This window comes from Hippopotamus amphibius, chromosome 4 (assembly GCF_030028045.1).
Source record: "Hippopotamus amphibius kiboko isolate mHipAmp2 chromosome 4, mHipAmp2.hap2, whole genome shotgun sequence".
NCBI classification, from domain to species: Eukaryota; Metazoa; Chordata; class Mammalia; order Artiodactyla; family Hippopotamidae; genus Hippopotamus; species Hippopotamus amphibius.
In genome coordinates, this window is record NC_080189.1 from 148,608,440 (window position 1) to 148,628,820 (window position 20,381).

Below are 20,381 nucleotides of genomic sequence, written 5' to 3' on the forward strand. Positions count from 1 at the left end.
TTTCTGTACCTGACTGAAATACTCTTACCCCAAAACAACAACTTTAAAAACAGCTTTTCCTCTTATAATGACTATCGTGATTAATATCCTACTGTAGACACATGACTCCAGCAAAAATTGGGAAGTCATCCTTAACTTTTCTTTTGCTTTCATTGTCTACACTCAGTTGGTTTCTAAATCTTTTTTTTTTTTTTTCTTTTTTTTTATTATTTTATTTTATTATTTTGGTGGTACACCAGGTTCAATCAACTGTTTTTATACACATATCCCCATATTCCTTCCCTTCCTTGACGCCCCCCCCTCGAGTCCCCCCCACCCTCCCTGCCCCAGTCCTCTAAGGCATCTTCCATCCTCGAGTTGGACTCCCTTTGTTGTACAACAACTTCCCACTGACTATTTTACAGTTGGTAGTATATATATGTCTGTGCTACTCTCTCGCTTCTTCTCAGTTTCCCCTTCACCCCCCGCCCCCTCCCATACCTCGAGTTCTCCAGTCCATTCTAAATCTTAATAGATCTACTGTCTGCATGTATCTCCTGATCCATTCCTTCCTTCTACTCTTGCTTTCCTGCCATTGAGTTCTTCAGCTCCTTATTACCTTTGGCTTGAACTGTTGCCGTAGTCTAAGTGCATCTCTGCCAACAAATTTGTGCCCTTTTAATCTCATCCAAGTTTCCAAGAAGTGGACTTCCTAATGTGAAAATCAGATCATGTCATGTGAAAATGCCTCAGTTGCTTCCCTTCATCTTCACACACAAAAAACCTTTTGTTTATAAAAAATATTAGAAGGGCAGGAGATTTTTATTTATCAAAAGAAGGTATGCATTTTGAAAAGCTGAAAGAAAAACAGCACTATGCAATAAATCTAAGCTTCTTAGCATGGCAAGCAAAGGCATTTATGATCTGGCCCCTGCTGACTTCTCCAAATTAATCAGTAAGAAGGTACAACCCCTTCTAATGTGGCCCCCAACACCCTACAGCCAGAGAAGTCCACATGCTGTTTTATTGTCTTAGTGTAATGATGGCTTCCTCAACTCCAAACATACTTAGCTTCCAAGAGCCACCTACTGCATTTACTTGTAGAGCTTTCCTTGTTTCTTTAATAAACTACTGTTCCTGGGACTTCCCTGGTGGTCCAGTGGTTAAGACTCCATGCTTCCAGTGCAGGGGGCGCGGATTCAGTCCCTGCTTAGGAACTGAGATCCCATATGCCATGTGGCGAGGTCAAAAAGGAAAAAAAAAAGAATTCAGTCCTTTGTACATAGTCTGTCATTCCGTTTTTTCAGTTTTTGTAATTATTTGCTTGCTTTTCCCATTTTTTACTATAGGATTGTGTAACATATTGGCTGAAGGCATAGGTTCTGTAGTCAGACTACTAAATCCTGACTTTGCTGCCTGTAGCCAGATGATCTTAGACACATTACTGCCTTTCTTTGATCATCAGTTTGTTTAGAGTATAATACGTGTATTTGTATTATCTTCAACTTGAACATTATATGAGAAAACTGATTTTAAGCCCTTAGCTCTAATATAAAGTAGATAAGAGGCCCCGGCCCTACTGGACAAGGAAATGTGACAGAGCACTGGCTTTGGAATCATATAATTCTTATTGAGTCCTGGCTTGCAGTCCTGGTACTTACAGTGTGGCCTGGGTGTTAGAACTTAACTGTTCTAAATCTCACATTCCTTGTCTGTTAAATAAGGGTCATGCTTCAAAAGGCTGTTGTAGGGATTAAAGGAGTTTGTTGAGTGCCTAGACTGCTTCATCACTGGGGTTAACCTTAAGAAAAATGAAGACAGAAGAGCTAAGAAGTATTATGTGGTGTTTACTGCCAGTATTTATGTCAATGCATTATAGAACAGAGAATGCCCATCTTTTTTTTAGGAATTATTTTTTATTTTTTGAACTCTGTATAAAGTATAGGGGTGGGCTGGGGAGAAAGAAAAGTGATGGAGCTAGAATGAGAAAATGAGAAAGGGAGTGACATTCCCCTTCTGGTTGTATCAGAAAAGTAGCAAAATGGTCGTGACAGGGGTAAAGGCAGCCTGCTTAGAGACCAACCAAGTAAGGTTTTGAGTCTGACCAGGAGATTGTTGTTTTCTGATTGGAGCTCTTTCTAGGAACTTCTCACAGCTACAACCCCTAAGAACCAAGATACAGAAAAAAAAATTTTGCTCAATTTTGAGAAAATCTAACATATCAAACTTCTTACATCCAAAATATCCCACAAATGGCTGTTTATTGTACTAATTTCCACCTATAATTATTCAAACATTTGAGCATCTACTATATTCGTGGCACAATAACTGGCACTAAAGTAGAAATGAAGTTTAGCTCCTGCCCCATGATACTTAGAACAAATGAATCGTGTACTGCATAGTTGCTTTAGATTACAGGTTTCCTAGTCCATTGAAAACACTTTTTGATTAAGTTTGCTGGACCACTTCTCCCCTTTTTGGTACAAAAAGCTATGTAATTTTCTAACGTTAAATTAACTTTACCTTTCTCCCTCAAATATGAATAAAATTGACTCTCTAGGAAAACATGCTGTTTATAGTTTGACGTCCTTTGTCCCTTAGTGATAGACGTACCTCAACTCAGATTGAGAAGCACTGATTGACCTCTGATTAAATCAGAGCTCCTTAACATGATATACTGTACAAAACTCTCATTAATCTGATCCTTCTGCCTATTCCTCCAGCCTCATCTCCCACTTACTCCCACTAACCACATCAGAGTCTTCGTTGCCTGTACAACGTCAAACATTTTCTCATCTGTCTTTGCTTGTAATGTACTTTCTTCCTGAAATGGTTTTGCTCTTTCTTTGATTCTCTTCTATACTCAACTCATAAATCTCCTATAAGAAGCTGTCCCTCACTCCCACCATTCCTTATCATGGATAGGGGTGGTGCCTCTGATTCCTGCAAGATTCCCATCACAGCACTTGCCACATAATTTCATAAGTAGTGTGGTAAGTGCACCAGAAAATTCTGTTAAGTTTTGCCTTTGCATTTTCACATCTAGAACAATGCCAGGAACATATGGGAATATAAAGGTTTAAATAATGAAAAAAAAATTAATTCCATGAGAATTTTACTTAAACATACAACCTATATGAGACCTAAAGCATAATAGGACTGTTGAGATTTTTTTTCTAACAGTAGTTTCCTTTGTAATGCTGCCACCTAGTGTAGATGTGTTTAGAGCTATCCCTTAGTAAAGAATTCAGATTTTGGCTTCGTTTGGTTTCAGTTTTTTTGTTTGTTTTCACATCAGCTATTTATCTGTTTATTTATTTTGGAATAAACCATGGCGGATTTTGCCTTAAGATGTGACAACACAAATAGTATTACTTTTAGCCTCCCCTGTGTGTTTTCTGAAGTTGGTTTTTTGGATACAGTATATTATATAACTTTTGCTTGTGCCTCAGAAAGTCCTTTGAATTCTAAAGCCTGAGAAATCAAAGAACTTAACTCATGTCTTGCTCCCAGTACAGGAGAGAATATTTCTGTTTAGCATGGTGCTAAGAAGACAGCTTTCTCTTTCTCATGAAATGGGTTCCATTTCTAACTGTGGTTAGAGAGAGTCATAAGATCTAGTCTCTGTTCTAAAAGAACTGTCAGGGAACCAGAATGGGTAAATGGATTACTTTCTAGTCTGCTTTCAATATGATATCACTGTTTCATCTGAAATGAATTCCTGTAATTTTATGTACTTTCAAAAACTAAGTACAAGAGCATCTTCCCAAACCAACATAATAAGAATTTATTTAGTTCCCACATTAAAATTTTGTAGTAGATATTGATCCCCCAAAGTGTGAAGCCTTGCCTAGGGAAACTATTATATAAAGAATCTGATTTTGTATACACATACACAAAAAGAATCTGGTTTTATGGTAAAATAATATTATGGGTTTAGTCTATATTTTAAATTCAATGTCATTAACCACTTTTAAAGCTTTTATCATTTAATTTAGCAGTCCTTCATATCTATTTATTATATTAATTAACTGTCTTGTTACCAAAAGTATGTACAATAAAATATGATAAAAATAGGAAACAAGGAGATAAAAGGGTTAAATAGCAGGATGAACCCTTAGGGCTTAAAGAAATGCATGGTGCTGCGTTTAGTAACTGTGGGGTTACTAAAGGTGAGATACAAGTTTATCTAAACAAAGGAGAATGCTCTTTATTTTTGAAAATTCTTTTGTCCATAAGATTAATGCATATCAGTTACTCTGGAGAAGCAAAATTTTCTTCATTAGTTTCTGTCATTTTTATTCTTTCTTACTTTTTTTACATAACAGAATTACAGAATTGATGGGATATGAGCCAGAAGAACTTTTGGGCCGCTCAATTTATGAATATTATCATGCTTTGGACTCTGATCATCTGACCAAAACTCATCATGATAGTAAGTATAGATATTCTAATTACTTAACTCTTGCAATTTCTACTGTTTGGTTATATATGTAACTTTTTGGGTAAAATTAACAGTATTCCTAGACCAAACGTTTTTATAAACCTCTTCATAAATGATCTGGGTCATTAAATCTTTCTTTCATATTTGTTATAACTAATACCAGTTACAGCAGAATCATTTAATAATATATAAAACTACCCTGGCATTTTACAAAGACTAAAAAAATATATATCATAGAATATTATAGCATCATCTTAAGAATTCATACCTAAGTATTCAGAACAGTTAGCACAAAGAAGGCACTCAGAAAATGACTGTTCATTGAATCAATGAATGTGAACGTGATCAACATCATGCAATAGTTAGAGGAAACAAGTGCCCTTGACATAAGATATGATTCTCAGTGTCAGTCATAGGGATGTTATTTGAGGATCCCATGATATTGGGTTGGCCAAAAGGTTCATTTGTTTATTTTCTGTAAGATGACTCTAGTAGCACTAAGTTGTCTTTAACTTCATTCCAAACAATTTTGTTAGATTGTATGTGACAGCTGTCATCATATCAGCATGAATTTAAAAAAACTTACCAAAATCGGTGAATTTTTGTGTAGCCATTTTAATATTGAAGATGGAAGAAAAATAGCAACATTTCAGCATATTATGCTTTATTATTTCAAGAAAGATAAAAACAGAACCAAAATGCAAAAAAAAAAAAGATTTGTGCAGTGTATGGAGAAGGAGCTGTGACTGATTGAACGTGTCAGAAGTGGTTTGCGAAGTTTTGTGCTGGAGATTTCTCACTGGACGATGCTCCACAGTTGGGTAGACCAGTTGAAGTTGATAGCGATCAAATCGAGACATTAATTGAGAACAGTCAATGTTATAACACATGGGAGATAGCCAACATACTCAAAATATCCAAATCAAGCATTGAAAATCATTTGCACCAGCTTGGTTATGTTCATTGCTTTGATGTTTGGGTTCCGCATAAGTTAAGCAAAAAAAACCCTTCTTGACTGTATTTCCACATGCGATTCTGTACTTAAATGTAATGAAAACGTTTCATTTTTAAAACAAATTGTGACCAGGGATGAAAAGTGGATACTGTACAATAATGTGGAATGGACGAGATCGCGGGGCAACTACCAACGACACCAAAGGCCAGTCTTCATCCAAAGAAAGTGATGTTGTGTGCATGGTGGGATTGGAAGGGAGTCCTTTATTATGAACTCCTTCCAGAAAACCAAACGATTATTCCAACAAGTACTGCTCCCAGTTAAACCAACTGAAAGCAGCCCTCGAGGAAAAGCAACCAGAATTAGTCAACAGAAAATGCATAATCTTCCATCAGGATAACTGCATGTTTCTTTGACAACCAGGCAAAAATTTGCACAGCTTGGCTGGGAAGTTCTGATTTATCCGCCTTATTCACCAGACATGGCACCTTCGGATTTCCATTTATTTCGGTCTTTACAAAATTCTCCTAATGGAAAAAATTTCATTTCCCTGGAAGACTGTAAAAGGCACCGGAAACAGTTCTTTGCTCAGAAAGATAAAAAGGTTTGAGAAGATGGAATTATGAAGTTACCTGAAAAAATGGCAGGAGATAGTGGAACAAAAGGGTGAATACGTTGTTCAATAAAGTTCTTGGTGAAAATGAAAAATGTGTCTTTTATTTTTACTTAAAAACCGAAGGCACTTTTTGGCCAACCCAGTAAGTAAAACTTTGGAACTTCTCACTTGCCTGTTTAATCTGTACTTAAACATGACTTCTCAATGTGATTGGGGATGCCTGAATGTCACTGAGTTAGCACGATTAGCCTTGAGCTGCAGAATGGGCCTAAGTCTGCAGTCAGGGTTCCAATACTCATGATATATCATCATTGCTATTTATCTAGTACTTTCTCCCAAATCAATAATTAAGATTGCCTAAATTGCCAGAAGACTTCAGCATATCAACTGAGATTCAAATATGCTAGCACAGCTATTTGAAGGATCTTTGGTTCTCTGGAAACTATAGCAGGAATTTAAGGAAATGATAGCAGTGCCACTTTCTTGAATGTTCTCTGTGGAATCAGGGTTATTCATTCTCTAAGATTTCCGATACTTTCAACATGTAAGTCGTTAAAGGAATTTTAGTCACTGTTGTCCCTCATTCCTGGCTTTCATTTTATTTAAAGTGAAGGATGGCAGGAAAGGAGTTTATTTGGGGGATTAGAACAATGAAATAGGCATATTTTCAGCTATCCTGGCATGTTTTCTCTGTCAGTTTAAATAGTTACAACTGATTCTATTAAAATAAACATTTCTACTTTTTTCTAAAACCGTGATCAACATTCAGGGTCCATTAATTTGATTAGAAATTAAAAGCTATTTTCTCTACATGACTCTTGTTTTCCTTTTCACTCCTAGTGTTTACTAAAGGACAAGTCACCACAGGACAGTACAGGATGCTTGCCAAAAGAGGTGGATATGTCTGGGTTGAAACTCAAGCAACTGTCATATATAACACTAAGAACTCTCAACCACAGTGCATTGTATGTGTAAATTATGTTGTGAGGTAAGCTTGGAAAATAAATATTTGGGGGGAGCAAATAGTTTTTGAATATTCTTTCTTTTATAGAAAGATTATAAACATTAACTGAATTTTATTTTCACATTTCTACCTAATTATGGTTTTCAGTACTCTGAGCTGAGTTTCTAGGCCAGCTATTTTACAGTGATTCCACTAACTACCATCAGTAGCTATTCATCCCCATTCTTTTTACTCTCATTTTTTAAAAGACCTTGAAAAAAAATACCAAATCTTCTATGGATTAGTTACTTTATGCTGATAGCTGTATGACTAGAACAATCTCAAAGCAGCTATGTTATTTTTGTAAGAAGAATTCTGGCCCTGGCATATTTAGGTTTGTGTCATAGCTCTGTCCCTCATTAGCTCCATGATTGGGGAAGTCTCCTCATTTCTCTGAATTTCATCCATTTAGGAGAGATGATGATGCTTACTTCGAAAGGTTAAAATGAGGATTAAGTGAAATTCTATGTGAGATTACTGTAAAAGGCCGTATGGTGTAACACATGGCTCATGTGTATTCATGAACTCTTCTCTTAGTTGATTGGCTTGTGAATATTATGGGTATCATAAACTCATCTTTAGTTTGATCTATTTCAGTAAGCAATTGCCCACTTCTAGTCCATCTTCTACATTACCACCAGGCTGAGTTTTCTTGCATGGATAACTAATCATTTCATTTTCCTTAGAATTGTTTTAAAGATCCCTTTATCACCCCCAAGATAAACCCTTGCCTGCTTGCATAGCATCATTTCTTGTCATTATTTTCTGTACTCCCATGTTTCATAGATTTTAGTCCTCTTTCTAAAATCTATGGCCATCTCTCTTAGGAAGACTTTCATCATTTGTTTTTATTTTTGCCATTTCTGACACCATCCTTTAATGTTTTAAAATTCGGCCAGAGTTTTTGCGACTTTCCCATTATATAAGAATCACCCACTTGGAATGTCCTTCTTTTCCCCTATTCCAGTCTGCCTAACAGATCCTGCTTGAGTCCAAGTTTCAGCTGTTAGCCTCTGTGATGCAAACCTTCTCCATTTTAGCAATTATCACTTTTTATTTTTAATTGTTTGCACACCTACTTTCACATTGGGTTTTAAACTTCTGGAGGGCAAAGGTTAGATATTTTAAACTTTGTATCTTCAGTTCCTCTGACATAGTGAACACTTAATGTTTGTTGATTAAAGGAGCAATAAAATTAAGCCAAACATGAAGATGGAGCTGTTGTTCATCATCCCTCTTCAACTCTATCCTGTAGGTGGTATCACCAGATCATTTTCTTACCACCAAGGGAAAAAACAGTGCCCTTCTTAGAAGGACCTTCATCATTTATCTATATCCCTTTATATTCTAGGACCATTCTTAATTCATGCTTCATATATTAGTGTTAAAGAGTTCCTCTGTGCCAGTTTCATTACATGTGGGCACAAAAGATCTGTTTATTGTCCTACATGTACTTGACTATTACATTTCTTAATAGTCACCAGTCTTCTCAAAGGGAGCTGAAGTTTCTTAATTGAAATTAGTCAAATACTTGAATTATCTTGTATAGTGAATTTTAATAGATCTTTATTTCATATTGGTATTTTAAACTCCGAATGTGACCAGGTAGGCTTGAGAGATGTTTTAAGGCATCTTAAAATGTTCCTTTTCATAAAGCAGAACTTTGAATTTTTTTGAGAGACAAGGCCATTCCAGAGGGCCTTTCTCCCCGCACATTGTGTCAAATGCTCATTTATGAATTACTAATCTCTCTTTTTTGACAGTGGTATTATTCAGCACGACTTGATTTTCTCCCTTCAACAAACAGAATGTGTCCTCAAACCGGTTGAATCTTCAGACATGAAAATGACTCAGCTATTCACCAAAGTTGAATCAGAAGATACAAGTAGCCTCTTCGACAAACTTAAGAAGGAACCTGATGCTTTAACTTTGCTGGCCCCAGCTGCTGGAGACACAATCATATCTTTAGATTTTGGCAGCAATGGTGGGTCTTTAGTTATTTTGTTACTTGCCTAAACTTTAACATTTTTTTGTTGGTAATCATTTGGACATTGTGGTCTTTGTCCCTGTAATTTCTCAGCATTCCTGCTTTTGTTACATTGTTGGAAATTGTGCTTCAATGTGTTTTGAAGGTATTTCTTCTTCCTACTTTTAATTGTTCTCAGCTATTCTGCTATTCTGTATCCTACTGTCATATTTTCTCCACAAGTTAGCAGTTATATTGCAATAGGCATAAGTTGCATTAAAGGATAAATAAGCAGTCATTCTAGAATATCAAACATTCAAAAAGAAAACTGTAATTCCAAAATAGGTTAAATTTTAATGAATAAAAGGTATGAAAAGGTTGGAATTGCAGGGGGTGTTATGCTGTATAGATGATAGAAGTTGTCAGTAGTGGATTGGAAAGATAACTCAGATTATGTTTATACCATAATATCTGCAGACTTTTGGATTAAGTAAAATTTGGTAACATCTCTGTTACTTTAGTAAACTAGATAAGCGTTTTGTAAAAGGGGACATGAATTTCTGTATATGTTAAAAATTTAGATAGTCTCTAAATTGACTGATTTTTTTTTTCCCCCTACAGACACAGAAACTGATGATCAACAACTTGAGGAAGTTCCATTGTATAATGATGTAATGCTCCCCTCATCCAATGAGAAATTACAGAATATAAATTTGGCAATGTCTCCATTACCTGCCTCTGAAACTCCAAAGCCACTTAGAAGTAGTGCTGACCCTGCACTCAATCAGGAAGTTGCATTAAAGTTAGAACCAAATCCAGAGTCACTGGAACTTTCTTTTACCATGCCCCAGATTCAAGATCAGCCAGCTAGTCCTTCTGATGGAAGCACCAGACAAAGTTCACCTGAAGTAGGTGTCATGATATAACAAGAGTAACTTACAGATTTTAGTGTTTAGGGATATATTTGTAAACTTGAACCATGTCATAGTTTTGTTTGTGTGAATTTTAGCACTTTTAAAATTACTACAAAAGCTATGCCTACCTTAGACCTCAGTCCGTGTTTTAGGCTCAAAGACAGGAACGTGGGAAGGAGCTGCCTTAACATAAGGCAGAAGGTTAAAACATGTTGTTTCTCTGTGTATTTATATCAGTAGGACAAAAAAAGTCTTGAACTTAGACATCCACAGAGAACAATACTGTGTGCCTATGATTGCTCCAAGCCCATTCATATTACCCTTTGAGTTGGAGAATTACCCAGTGGCAAAGGGCTTATTATTAGCAAGGCTTAAAAGGGAAAGGACCCCAAGATCTTTGTCCAATGTAGTACAATTTCCATCACTGTTTTGAAATTCTGGATAAGTATAATGTGAAAATACCAAGTCTTACCCAGAGTAAATACTTAATAACTTTTTAATTCAAGCTCCGTCTTAATATTAGTTTTCCTATAAACAGAATAAAAATAGTCTTTAAGGTCTAGGCTTGGGCCAAGACTGAAAGTATCACATAGGGCTCTGTTTCTCAATCTAGAATGATTTGATTTTAGAGCTTCCTGTGTCTAAAAACATGCTCATGAGTAAGGCAGCTCAGATTTGGATATTTTAACTTAATAAATGAGGCTCAAATAAGCTTTAAAAAGTGGTGCATTATTTTACATTAAATATTTACTGATTCAAACTGGCACGCTAAAAGTAGGAGATTTGACATCTCATAGCCTTGTAGAGAATATAGCCTGTTCTCTGTTTGGTCACTTTGCCTAGCACAAAAATGTTCAAGTCATTTTGTTTTTAATGCAACAAAAGTAAATCTAACGAAAATGTTAAAATGAGGGAAGCAAAAGTTTATGCTTAGAAATCATAGCTATAGTTTTTTGATTAGAATTCTTGCTGAAACCTAAACTAGTACTACATTCACGAAGGTGAATACAAGTAAAGAACTCAAGTCTCCAGCCCTAACCTTGCCCCGACCCCCAGAGTAGCTGTCAGATTTTTAGGTAGATCACCGTAGCATGTGGCCTCTCAGTATACAGCTAGGTTCCAGTGAGTATATCATCTGGTTATTGGCCAGTTAGGTACCATATGGCAGATGAGTTACTAGGTGAGTTTTACTCTTTAGAATAAGCAGATAAATGCATCTTTTAATTTTATAAATGATATTATATTACCTGCAGTTAGAAATGGATATATTGACAAAATTATAAGCTCAAAAATTTAATTTCTCACTAGTTAGATAAAATTTGATAGAAGAGAGAGACTTTGTTGTGTATTCTCTGAGATCAGGTTTGCAAATTCTAACAACTAGCAAAACATTTATGCAAGCTTCTTCAGGGAAAAGTAAATATATTAATTCATTTTACAGCCTAACAGTCCCAGTGAATATTGTTTTGATGTGGATAGTGATATGGTCAATGAATTCAAGTTGGAATTGGTAGAGAAACTATTTGCTGAAGACACGGAAGCAAAGAATCCGTTTTCCACTCAGGTAGATGAACTTGTTTATTATATATATTTTCTATTAAAGTTTATTAATTTTTATTCTCAAGTGGCTTTGTGTTTAACTTGTTTTTCTTTTATAAGGTGTGACCATTGTAAAAACTCATGTATTTGTTGTTTTAAAGGACACCGATTTAGACTTGGAGATGTTAGCTCCTTATATCCCAATGGATGATGACTTCCAGTTACGTTCCTTCGATCAGTTGTCACCATTGGAAACCAGTTCTACAAGTCCTCAGAGTGCGAGCACAATTACAGTATTCCAGCCGACCCAAATGCAGGAATCTCCTATAACCACCACCACTACTACAGCCACCACTGATGAATTAAAAACAGTGACAAAAGATGGTATGGAAGACATTAAAATATTGATTGCATTTCCATCTCCTCCCCACGTACCTAAAGAAACTACATGTGCCACAACATCACCATATAGTGATACTGGAAGTCGGACAGCCTCACCAAACAGAGCAGGAAAAGGAGTCATAGAACAGACAGAAAAATCTCATCCAAGAAGCCCTAATGTGTTTTCTGTCGCTTTGAGTCAAAGGTATTTATATGTAACATTAAAGTTATAGTTTATTATTTTTGAGGTGATGTGTATGATGGTAATTTATTTCTAGCAAACTTTCTAATATATATGCTTTAAGGAACATAAAATTGACATACAAATTCTGAACTTAAAACAAGCACTCAGAAAACCATTTCTAAATTAGCTTGTGTATTACTTTATAGTCACATCACTTATCTAAATGTAGGAGTAGGAGGGTCTTCTAATACCTCTAAAAATAAAATCCAGCCATTAAGTTCTGTAAATGTACAAAAATTGGCCCAGTTTCTTGTAATTGCTTAAATCAGACTAGTTAACAATCCTTACTGCCTCCGTATCTTGGAGCTCTTTTTTAAGCGTACCCACAAAAAAAAGCCTTTCCAACTTAACGGTATTTCCACTTCTCCATTCCAACTTGAACTTGATTGTCTTCAGTCCTCAGTATTCAGTATGGGCGTTTATAAGCATTTTTTAGGTATAGTTATATTATTATTGCTTTTTTCCCCCCTTTTATTTATAGAACACTAGCTATATCATAAGTTAAATAGGTTTTTAAGAGCTACAGCAGGAATCTAAGCATGTTTTATGACTTTGCTTCTATGGAGCCAGTTTGCGCAAACATATGGACACCACCCAAATTTTAAGTTAAAATTTTTGTATGTAATTTGTAATAGGATTTGACATATTTTAAACTTGAGGCTATAGTCAGAGGAAACAAGTCGGTGGGGCAGTGTGTAGAGGAGAGAAATGAGTTCCTTCTCTACAGTGCCTAGACTGAGCCAGATATCGATAGCAATAGGAAAAAGCACTGCCATATCCGAGCTTACGGCTTTTTTTCTCCTTCCCTGGATCACTACTTTGACGTAGAATGCTAGGAAAGGCCTTTTCCCAGAGCCAGGAAAAGATCTTGGGGCTTTAGATCAACAAAGAAGCATTTAACATTACTTTTTTACTATATCAGCATCCAACTTTAGAGCTCCTGTGGGCAGTGACAGTGTCTTGGACATTTCTGTGTTGCTAATGCTTAACTCAGTACCTACCATGCAGTACTTGCTTCAGTAAATGGTTAGAGAGAAGAATGAACATAGCAATAGAATTGGCAATGATCTGTAATTTACAGTTACAGCCACAGAGAACCAGGGGATATTCAGTTTTCTGAATAACTATGTACTTGTCAAAACCAAAGTCCAACAAACATCTAGACAATTTAGTAACTTTTTTTTTATATTAGTTCCAATATAGTATGCACTAAACACTTTAAGAAATGAATTTACCTTTCAGAGCTATATGGAGGCTTTTTCTTTACTACCTCTCTAGGTAATTTGCAAAATCAAAGTGCTATGTTAAACCAGACAACTTGCAGCTTTAGAGCAAAGATTAAAAATAAACCATTAAAAATACTACTACTAAGATGATATTTACATGATAGACTGAGTTACACTTAATAAAGATAAGATTTATATAAAAATTAAAAAACCTGTCTGTCTATATATTGAAGGCTTTACAGAATTTTTTAAAGCAGAGTAGTTCATCACTTACCGATATGTCATTCTCAACTGGATGGAACAGAGCAAGGAGCGATTATGTAATTAATTGGGGGGGGGGGGGTGTTTCTTGAAAAGACAAAACAGATATGACAAAATTGATATACTTGACACATAAAATAGTTCTTCACTATTTAATATTAATTTTAGATGCAGATAGTTCAAATCTGATAACCAGATCAATACTGAAGGCAAAATGGCTTAGTGGGAAGATCACTGGGAAGGAGAGTAGGTATCAGGAGACCTACAGTGGACTTCCGTATATGCAGCTAATTAGCAACGGAGCAAGTTACCTAACAGGCCTCAGGTTTCTCATATATGAAGTGTGTATTATATACCTGTATTATAGTGGGGATTGGAGTGAGGCTAAAATGAACTAATGAACATGCAATGTTCTATAAACTGAAAGCATTACACAAATGTGAAATTAATCTATTACAGTAGGCCTAAGTATATCTGTGTATTAGGTGGAATGAAAGGCCAGTATTTAACTAACATCAATTTAGTTCAGTTCTATTTTATAAGTAGGGAAATGCATATTTTAGGAAATTTTGTTTTAACGAATGAGCTTTGGCTTTTAAGGTAATAAACCTTAGTAATCAGGAAAGTTCTCCTATGTGTAACATTATATTCCTTAATATTGGAAGATAGGCATTATATATTTTGTTTTAAAAAGCGAACTGGATATTTTTTAAATAAATAAAACATCCATATTTTTTATTGAATTTTTTTCAGAACTACCGTTCCTGAGGAAGAACTAAATCCAAAGATACTAGCTTTGCAGAATGCTCAGAGAAAGCGAAAAATAGAACATGATGGTTCACTTTTTCAAGCAGTAGGAATTGTAAGTATGACAGTATGTTTGCTTTTCTATTCTAGCTAATGTGCTATTTCTGAGTTAGATATATATGTAACTCCTTGTATCTTCCAAATACTAATGTTACATTCTCAGAAGTTATACATTGGTTTCTTTTTCACTTTGTACACACTCTTTCTTAAAAATACAAACATTTAATGAATATAGTCTTGGTGTAAAAATTCCAAACACTAGAGATGTGTTTTGAGTAAGTCTAGTTCTCCTTTCATTCCACACCCCGTATTACCACCAGGTCTCTTTCTCTTCCCTTTAGGTTACTTTCCCTTCATATCCACAAAACACTCAGTGCTGGTGTAATGCATAACGATATTTTCAGACCAAATTAACTGGAAAGCATTTACACACACAGTTGTCATAATGAGTGGCAAATGAATTCATCAGAGTAGTATTAAGAAAAAGAATTTAAAATAACTTAGGACAGTATTTAAGAATCTTGCCTACATATTGTTAGCAAACTTACACTGATTTCAAAAGTTTTTGATTTAAAAAAAATTCAACTGAGTAAAATTGAAATTACTTTACTGTTTTTAGGGAACATTATTACAGCAACCAGATGATCGTGCAACTACTACATCACTTTCTTGGAAACGCGTAAAAGGATGCAAATCTAGTGAACAGAATGGAATGGAGCAAAAGACAATTATTTTAATACCATCTGGTTAGTTTATTTTTTTCTGCCCTTGAACATCACAAAGAGAATTAAAATATATGAAACTTAAAAAAAAAAAATATATATATATATGAAACTTTCATTTAGGAGCTTTACTTCAAGTCAGAGTGATTTTCATTCCTTAGCAGGATTAAAAAGTAAGGTTGCATTTTATTTGATCAGTAATAGCTATTTCAAGATGGAACTTTGAATTTTTAGTAATTATCTTCGATCTGTCTATGTGCTATCAGTATTGAATAGAAGCTGAAACTTGTACATTTTAATGCCTTTTTCTAAATTGGTTTATCACTCCTTTGTGCCTTCAAGGTATTCTTTAAACATCTGTGACATAGTACCAGTAACACCTGTTTGTACTTTCTTGTTTACATGATTGTGGTTTTACCTAATACACTAAAAACGCTTCCAGAGTTTATTTGCCTTATTTTCCCCAATACCTAGTGCATAGTTACTGTTTAATAATTTCATTGATTAGATGAATGAATACTTAGTTATCTCTTTGTTTTTCAGATTTAGCATGTAGACTGCTGGGGCAATCAATGGATGAGAGTGGATTACCACAGCTGACCAGTTATGATTGTGAAGTTAATGCTCCTATACAAGGCAGCAGAAACCTACTGCAGGGTGAAGAATTACTCAGAGCTTTGGATCAAGTTAACTGAGCTTTTTCATAATCTCATTCCTTTTTTTGGACACTGGTGGCTCATTACCTAAAGCAGTCTATTTATATTTTCTATATCTAATTTTAGAAGCCTGGCTACAAATACTGCACAAACTCGGTTAGTTCAATTTTGATCCCCTTTCTACTTAATTTACATTAATGCTCTTTTTTAGTATATTCTTTAATGCCAGATCACACACAGCACATTTTCACAGTTCTTTGGTATTTAAGCCATTGCATTTGCAGTAGCTTCATTTTTAAAATGCACCTTTTTATTTATTTATTTCGGGCTAGGGAGTTTGTCCCTTATTGAATTATTTTTAATAAGATGCCAATGTAATTTTTTTTAAGAAGGCAGTAACCTTTCATCGTGATGAGTTTGAAAAATTTTTACTCAGTTTTTTCACATTTTACATAATAATGATTTGCCAGCAGTACATGGTAGCCACAATTGCACAATATATTTTCTTAAAAAAAAAACCAGCAGTTACTCATGCAATATATTCTGCATTTATAAAACTAGTTTTTAAGAAGAAATTTTTTTTGGCCTATGAAATTATTAAACCTGGAACATGACATTGTTAATCATATAATAATGATTCTTAAATGCTTGTATGGTTTATTATTTAAATGGGTAAAGCCATTTACATGATATAGAAAGATATGCATATATCTGGAAGGTATGTGGCATTTATTTGGATAAAATTCTCAATTCAGAGAAATGATCTGATGTTTCTGTAGTCACTTTGCCAGCTCAAAAGAAAACAATACCCTATCTGTAGTTGTGGAAGTTTATGCTAATATTGTGTAATTGATATTAAACCTAAATGTTCTGCCCACCCTGTTGGTATAAAGGTATTTTGAACAGATTGTGAACAAGAAAAAAATCATGCTTTGTTAGCAAAATTGCCTAGTATGTTAATTTGCTCAAAATTTGATGTTTGGTTTTATGCACTTTGTCGCTATTAACATCCTTCTGTTTTCATATAGATTTCAATAATTGAGTAATTTTAGAAGCATTATTTTAGAAATATATAGTTGTCACAGTAAACATCTTGTTTTTCTATGTGCATTGTACAAATTTTTCATTCCTTTTGCTTTTTGTGGTTGGATCTAACACTAACTGTATTGTTTTGTTACATCAAATAAACATCTTCTGTGGACCAGGCCCCCTTTGATCAGCTTTTATGTTAAAATAATATTTGCTTCAATACCTCCAACTCATAAAATTGTTTACGAACAGTTTATTTTAAGAATATTACATTACTCTTGCTTATTTCTACATTTATCTTATTGCCATCACCTTAATTTATACTCTGTCCCTAAATGCAATGTTAAATAACAAACCATAATGTTCCATTGTAAAAAGTATACTTCTAGAAAAAGAAACTTGTCATTTATGAATTTATGAACCTTTACTAAAGTAAAACAAAATTTTAATATTTTAATATGAATGGGATGAACGAAGCAAGTCCTGAACATTATAGTTGTATAATTGTTGTAAGGGCTAGAAGTTCCTCTGAAGATTTCCAATCTGTTGTCACTCACAGATGATAGACCTCACATGATAAAGGATTTGTCCAAGCCTTAAAGGTAATAAATGGCAGACCAAAGATTTAAACTTAGGTCTTGACTCATATGAAACTAGAAGAACCTTGCTTTGTTTTTGTCTTAATGATACTGTGTATTTTAAATTTTTTAAATGGTTTTATTCATTTTTTCCCTATATTTTTAAAATGAAAGAGGTATTTCTTTTATGATTGTAAAAGTAATATCAGTACATTCTCACTTAAAATTTAAATCTGACAGCACAAAAAGATAAACAATGAATCCCTGCTCCTAAAAGTAACAGCAAATTATTTTTATGGACAAATTAAATAGGCAGTGCCAGAGCCTTAGGCCCTGTATCCTGAATTTACAAGAACAAAATATCCTGAACAAAATTAAGCCACAGATCTTAGGAGGCTGTTTTTATCTTAGAATAAAGAAAATGTGATTACATGAAAATTTGGGAACAAAAGTTTACAATACTAAGATTGTATATTACATTGCAAATACTATGATCCACAGTGCTTCTGCATTTAATTACAGAGTACTAGAGGTGGTATCTTTTTTTTTTTTAAGCTCTTTATTGGAATATAAATGCTTTACACTCTTGTACCAGTTTTTGAGGTACACCAAAGTAAATCAGCTGTATTTATACATATATCGCCATATCTCCTCCTTCCCGCAACTTCCTCCCACCTTCCCTGTCCTGGCCCTCTAAGTCATCACCCATCATCCAGTTGATCTCCCTTTGTTATGCAGCAACTTCCCCCTATCTGTTTTACAGTTGGTAGTGTATATCTGTCTATGCTACTCTCTCACTTTGTCCCAGCTTCCCCATTGCTCCCCACTCCCAACTCTGTGTCCTCCAGTCCATTCTCGGCATCTGCATCCTTTTTCTTGCCCTGTCTGGGTTCATCCGTACCATTTTTTTAGATTCCATATATATGAGTTAGCATACGGTATTTGCTTTTCTCTTTCTGGCTTATTTCGTAGAAGAAGTGGTATGTTAGAATACAGTAGTTGCTTAATATTACCAGGTCAAAATAAAAAAAAGTCTGCTCATTTTGGTAGCAAATTAATTTAAGCTGAAATCTAGAAGTTTATCGTTTTCAAATGTTAATAATGGTCAGATCTGTAATGAGCGAGAGTAGGAAAATGACTTGTGAGAGCAATGATTTAGATGCGAAAGCCATGTTAAAGGACAGTAAGACGAAGAAAACAAGTATCCACCCCTTGGCCATTCAGCAAACAGACCTCCTGGAGTGCTTGAAGCTGTTTTAAATAGCAGAATCAGCCCTTCTTCCCAGCATCGTGCCAGCTTCTTTGAGACCATCAGAAATGTCTTTACAATGCCTTTATCCAAGTATAGCCCTACCCCAGCAACTATAGTCCTATAACGTCTTGCTTATGCATGCCTGTACTTTCTCCTCTGGTGCTGCTGTGAGTGACTGATCATAGTATTATTTTCACATCTGAAAAAAGTATGCCAAAGGAGTTTAGTGTATTTTGTTCATTTGTTCTAAGCCTCACTATTAATTTTGGAACTGAAAAGAGTTCCTCAGAGAGCCAACCACTGCTAGGTACAACTTCTTTTAGGTTAGGAGTTAAAATGAATCTCTTAAGTACTATTAAGTACTATATGCTAGACTTCATGCTAAGCATTTTGCGTGTGCTCTCACATTCTTCAAAAAAAAAAAAAAACCCTATGAATTAGTACCTGTATTGCATTTTATTCCATTCCATTCCAGTCTTGGAGTGGTGGTCTAAGATTTAGAGCGTCTAAGCTGGTGGGGTGCTAGCCAGTCCAGCAGAACCTTACCCCTTTTCCCATTAACTGTTTAAATGGCAAACAGAAAGTAATGGGGGTGATGGCGATTGAGGGTGGGTGTCCCTTGACGGTAATGAAATCATAGAAGACACTGAGGGGGATGTTCAGTGAGATGAATGGCAAGACATAAATGGACATGAATAAAAGCGGCGTTCTGGTGCTATGTAGTGGGTTTTGACTTGGAAGTAGAGATTTGGGTGTCTGGTTATGGAGACATTAACTCACATGTAAATGAGGTGGTATATGAAAAGCACGCTGATAAACTATAAAAGGCCAGATGAATATATGGTATGGTTCTGTCAGCGCTGTTGCATTTAATGGCATGCTAGACACCTTTTAAGTTTGTATTAACCTCACAACTACCATCCAAAATTTTGATTTCCCCCAACAACCTCTAAAATACAAAAAAGATGAACTTAAAGTTACTGGCTTTGCAGAAACAAACTTACTAAAAGTTCAAATTTCTAATGTAGCAACGTCAAAAACAAGTTGCAAAGAATACAATTTTTTTTTTAAACAACGGGGTTTGGTTAAACGAAACCTTTGCAAACATGTTGCCAGCTGGAACCAACAAAAATGTAAAGAAAAAAATTTTTACTCGGGTGTTTCTTAAAGTCTGCTACTAACCACTTTGCTCATATTTCATCCCTTTAAACAGCGCTGAACCTGTTGTCCCAGATCATTTTACGAGAATTAATTCAATCTGTAGGATCTGAAATGAAATAGTCTCCCTGTAAGACAAAAGCTACGCCTTACCACTACCCTCCTGTGAACGCCTTCTGGAGCTCTGTTGTGTTCACACCTTTCACAGGTTTGGACATAATTTTTATTCTTACCTGTAGTGGACGGTTTATCCAAGACGCTGCTCAGACACCCGATCTCCTTGTACTACTTAATTTCTTTTATTCCCTTGTCTTGGCTGCATTCCGGGACGGAGAGGAAAGACAGGTGCCTGAGAGCGGCAGTGATCAGACCCTCAGCAGGGAAAATAGCACGGATGCGGAAGGGACCTGCTACCCTTCTGTACCCGGCTTCCTGGTGCCTACATGATAAGGATGTGAAACGTGAGCCGCCTGAAGAAACTTCCCCAAACCCCGCCCGCCGCGCTGCAGGCCACGCCCCAGTACGTGCTGGGGCGCAGCACCGCAGCCCCAGCCCCGCCCGCGGCCGGGGCCGGGGGGCCGGCGCGAGGCGGCAGGAGCCGCGCGTGGGGCGGCAGCTCTCGGCCCCCGCCTACGTGTGGGAGCGCATGTG

The 20,381-nt window shown here is 35.6% G+C and overlaps 1 protein-coding gene across 1 annotated transcript in view; it reads left to right on the forward strand.

Moving 5' to 3' along the window:
* Positions 1-16,919, forward strand: part of HIF1A (hypoxia inducible factor 1 subunit alpha) — a 51,391-nt gene extending 34,472 nt beyond the window's left edge. Inside the window, exons 7-15 of the mRNA XM_057730897.1 lie at positions 4,308-4,414; positions 6,835-6,982; positions 8,761-8,981; positions 9,585-9,871; positions 11,319-11,441; positions 11,578-12,002; positions 14,282-14,390; positions 14,955-15,081; positions 15,601-16,919. Coding sequence (XP_057586880.1) covers positions 4,308-4,414; positions 6,835-6,982; positions 8,761-8,981; positions 9,585-9,871; positions 11,319-11,441; positions 11,578-12,002; positions 14,282-14,390; positions 14,955-15,081; positions 15,601-15,752 — 1,699 coding nt within the window. The 3' untranslated portion in view covers positions 15,753-16,919. The remainder of the gene's footprint in view (positions 1-4,307; positions 4,415-6,834; positions 6,983-8,760; positions 8,982-9,584; positions 9,872-11,318; positions 11,442-11,577; positions 12,003-14,281; positions 14,391-14,954; positions 15,082-15,600) is intronic.
* The last annotated feature ends 3,462 nt before the right edge of the window (positions 16,920-20,381 follow it).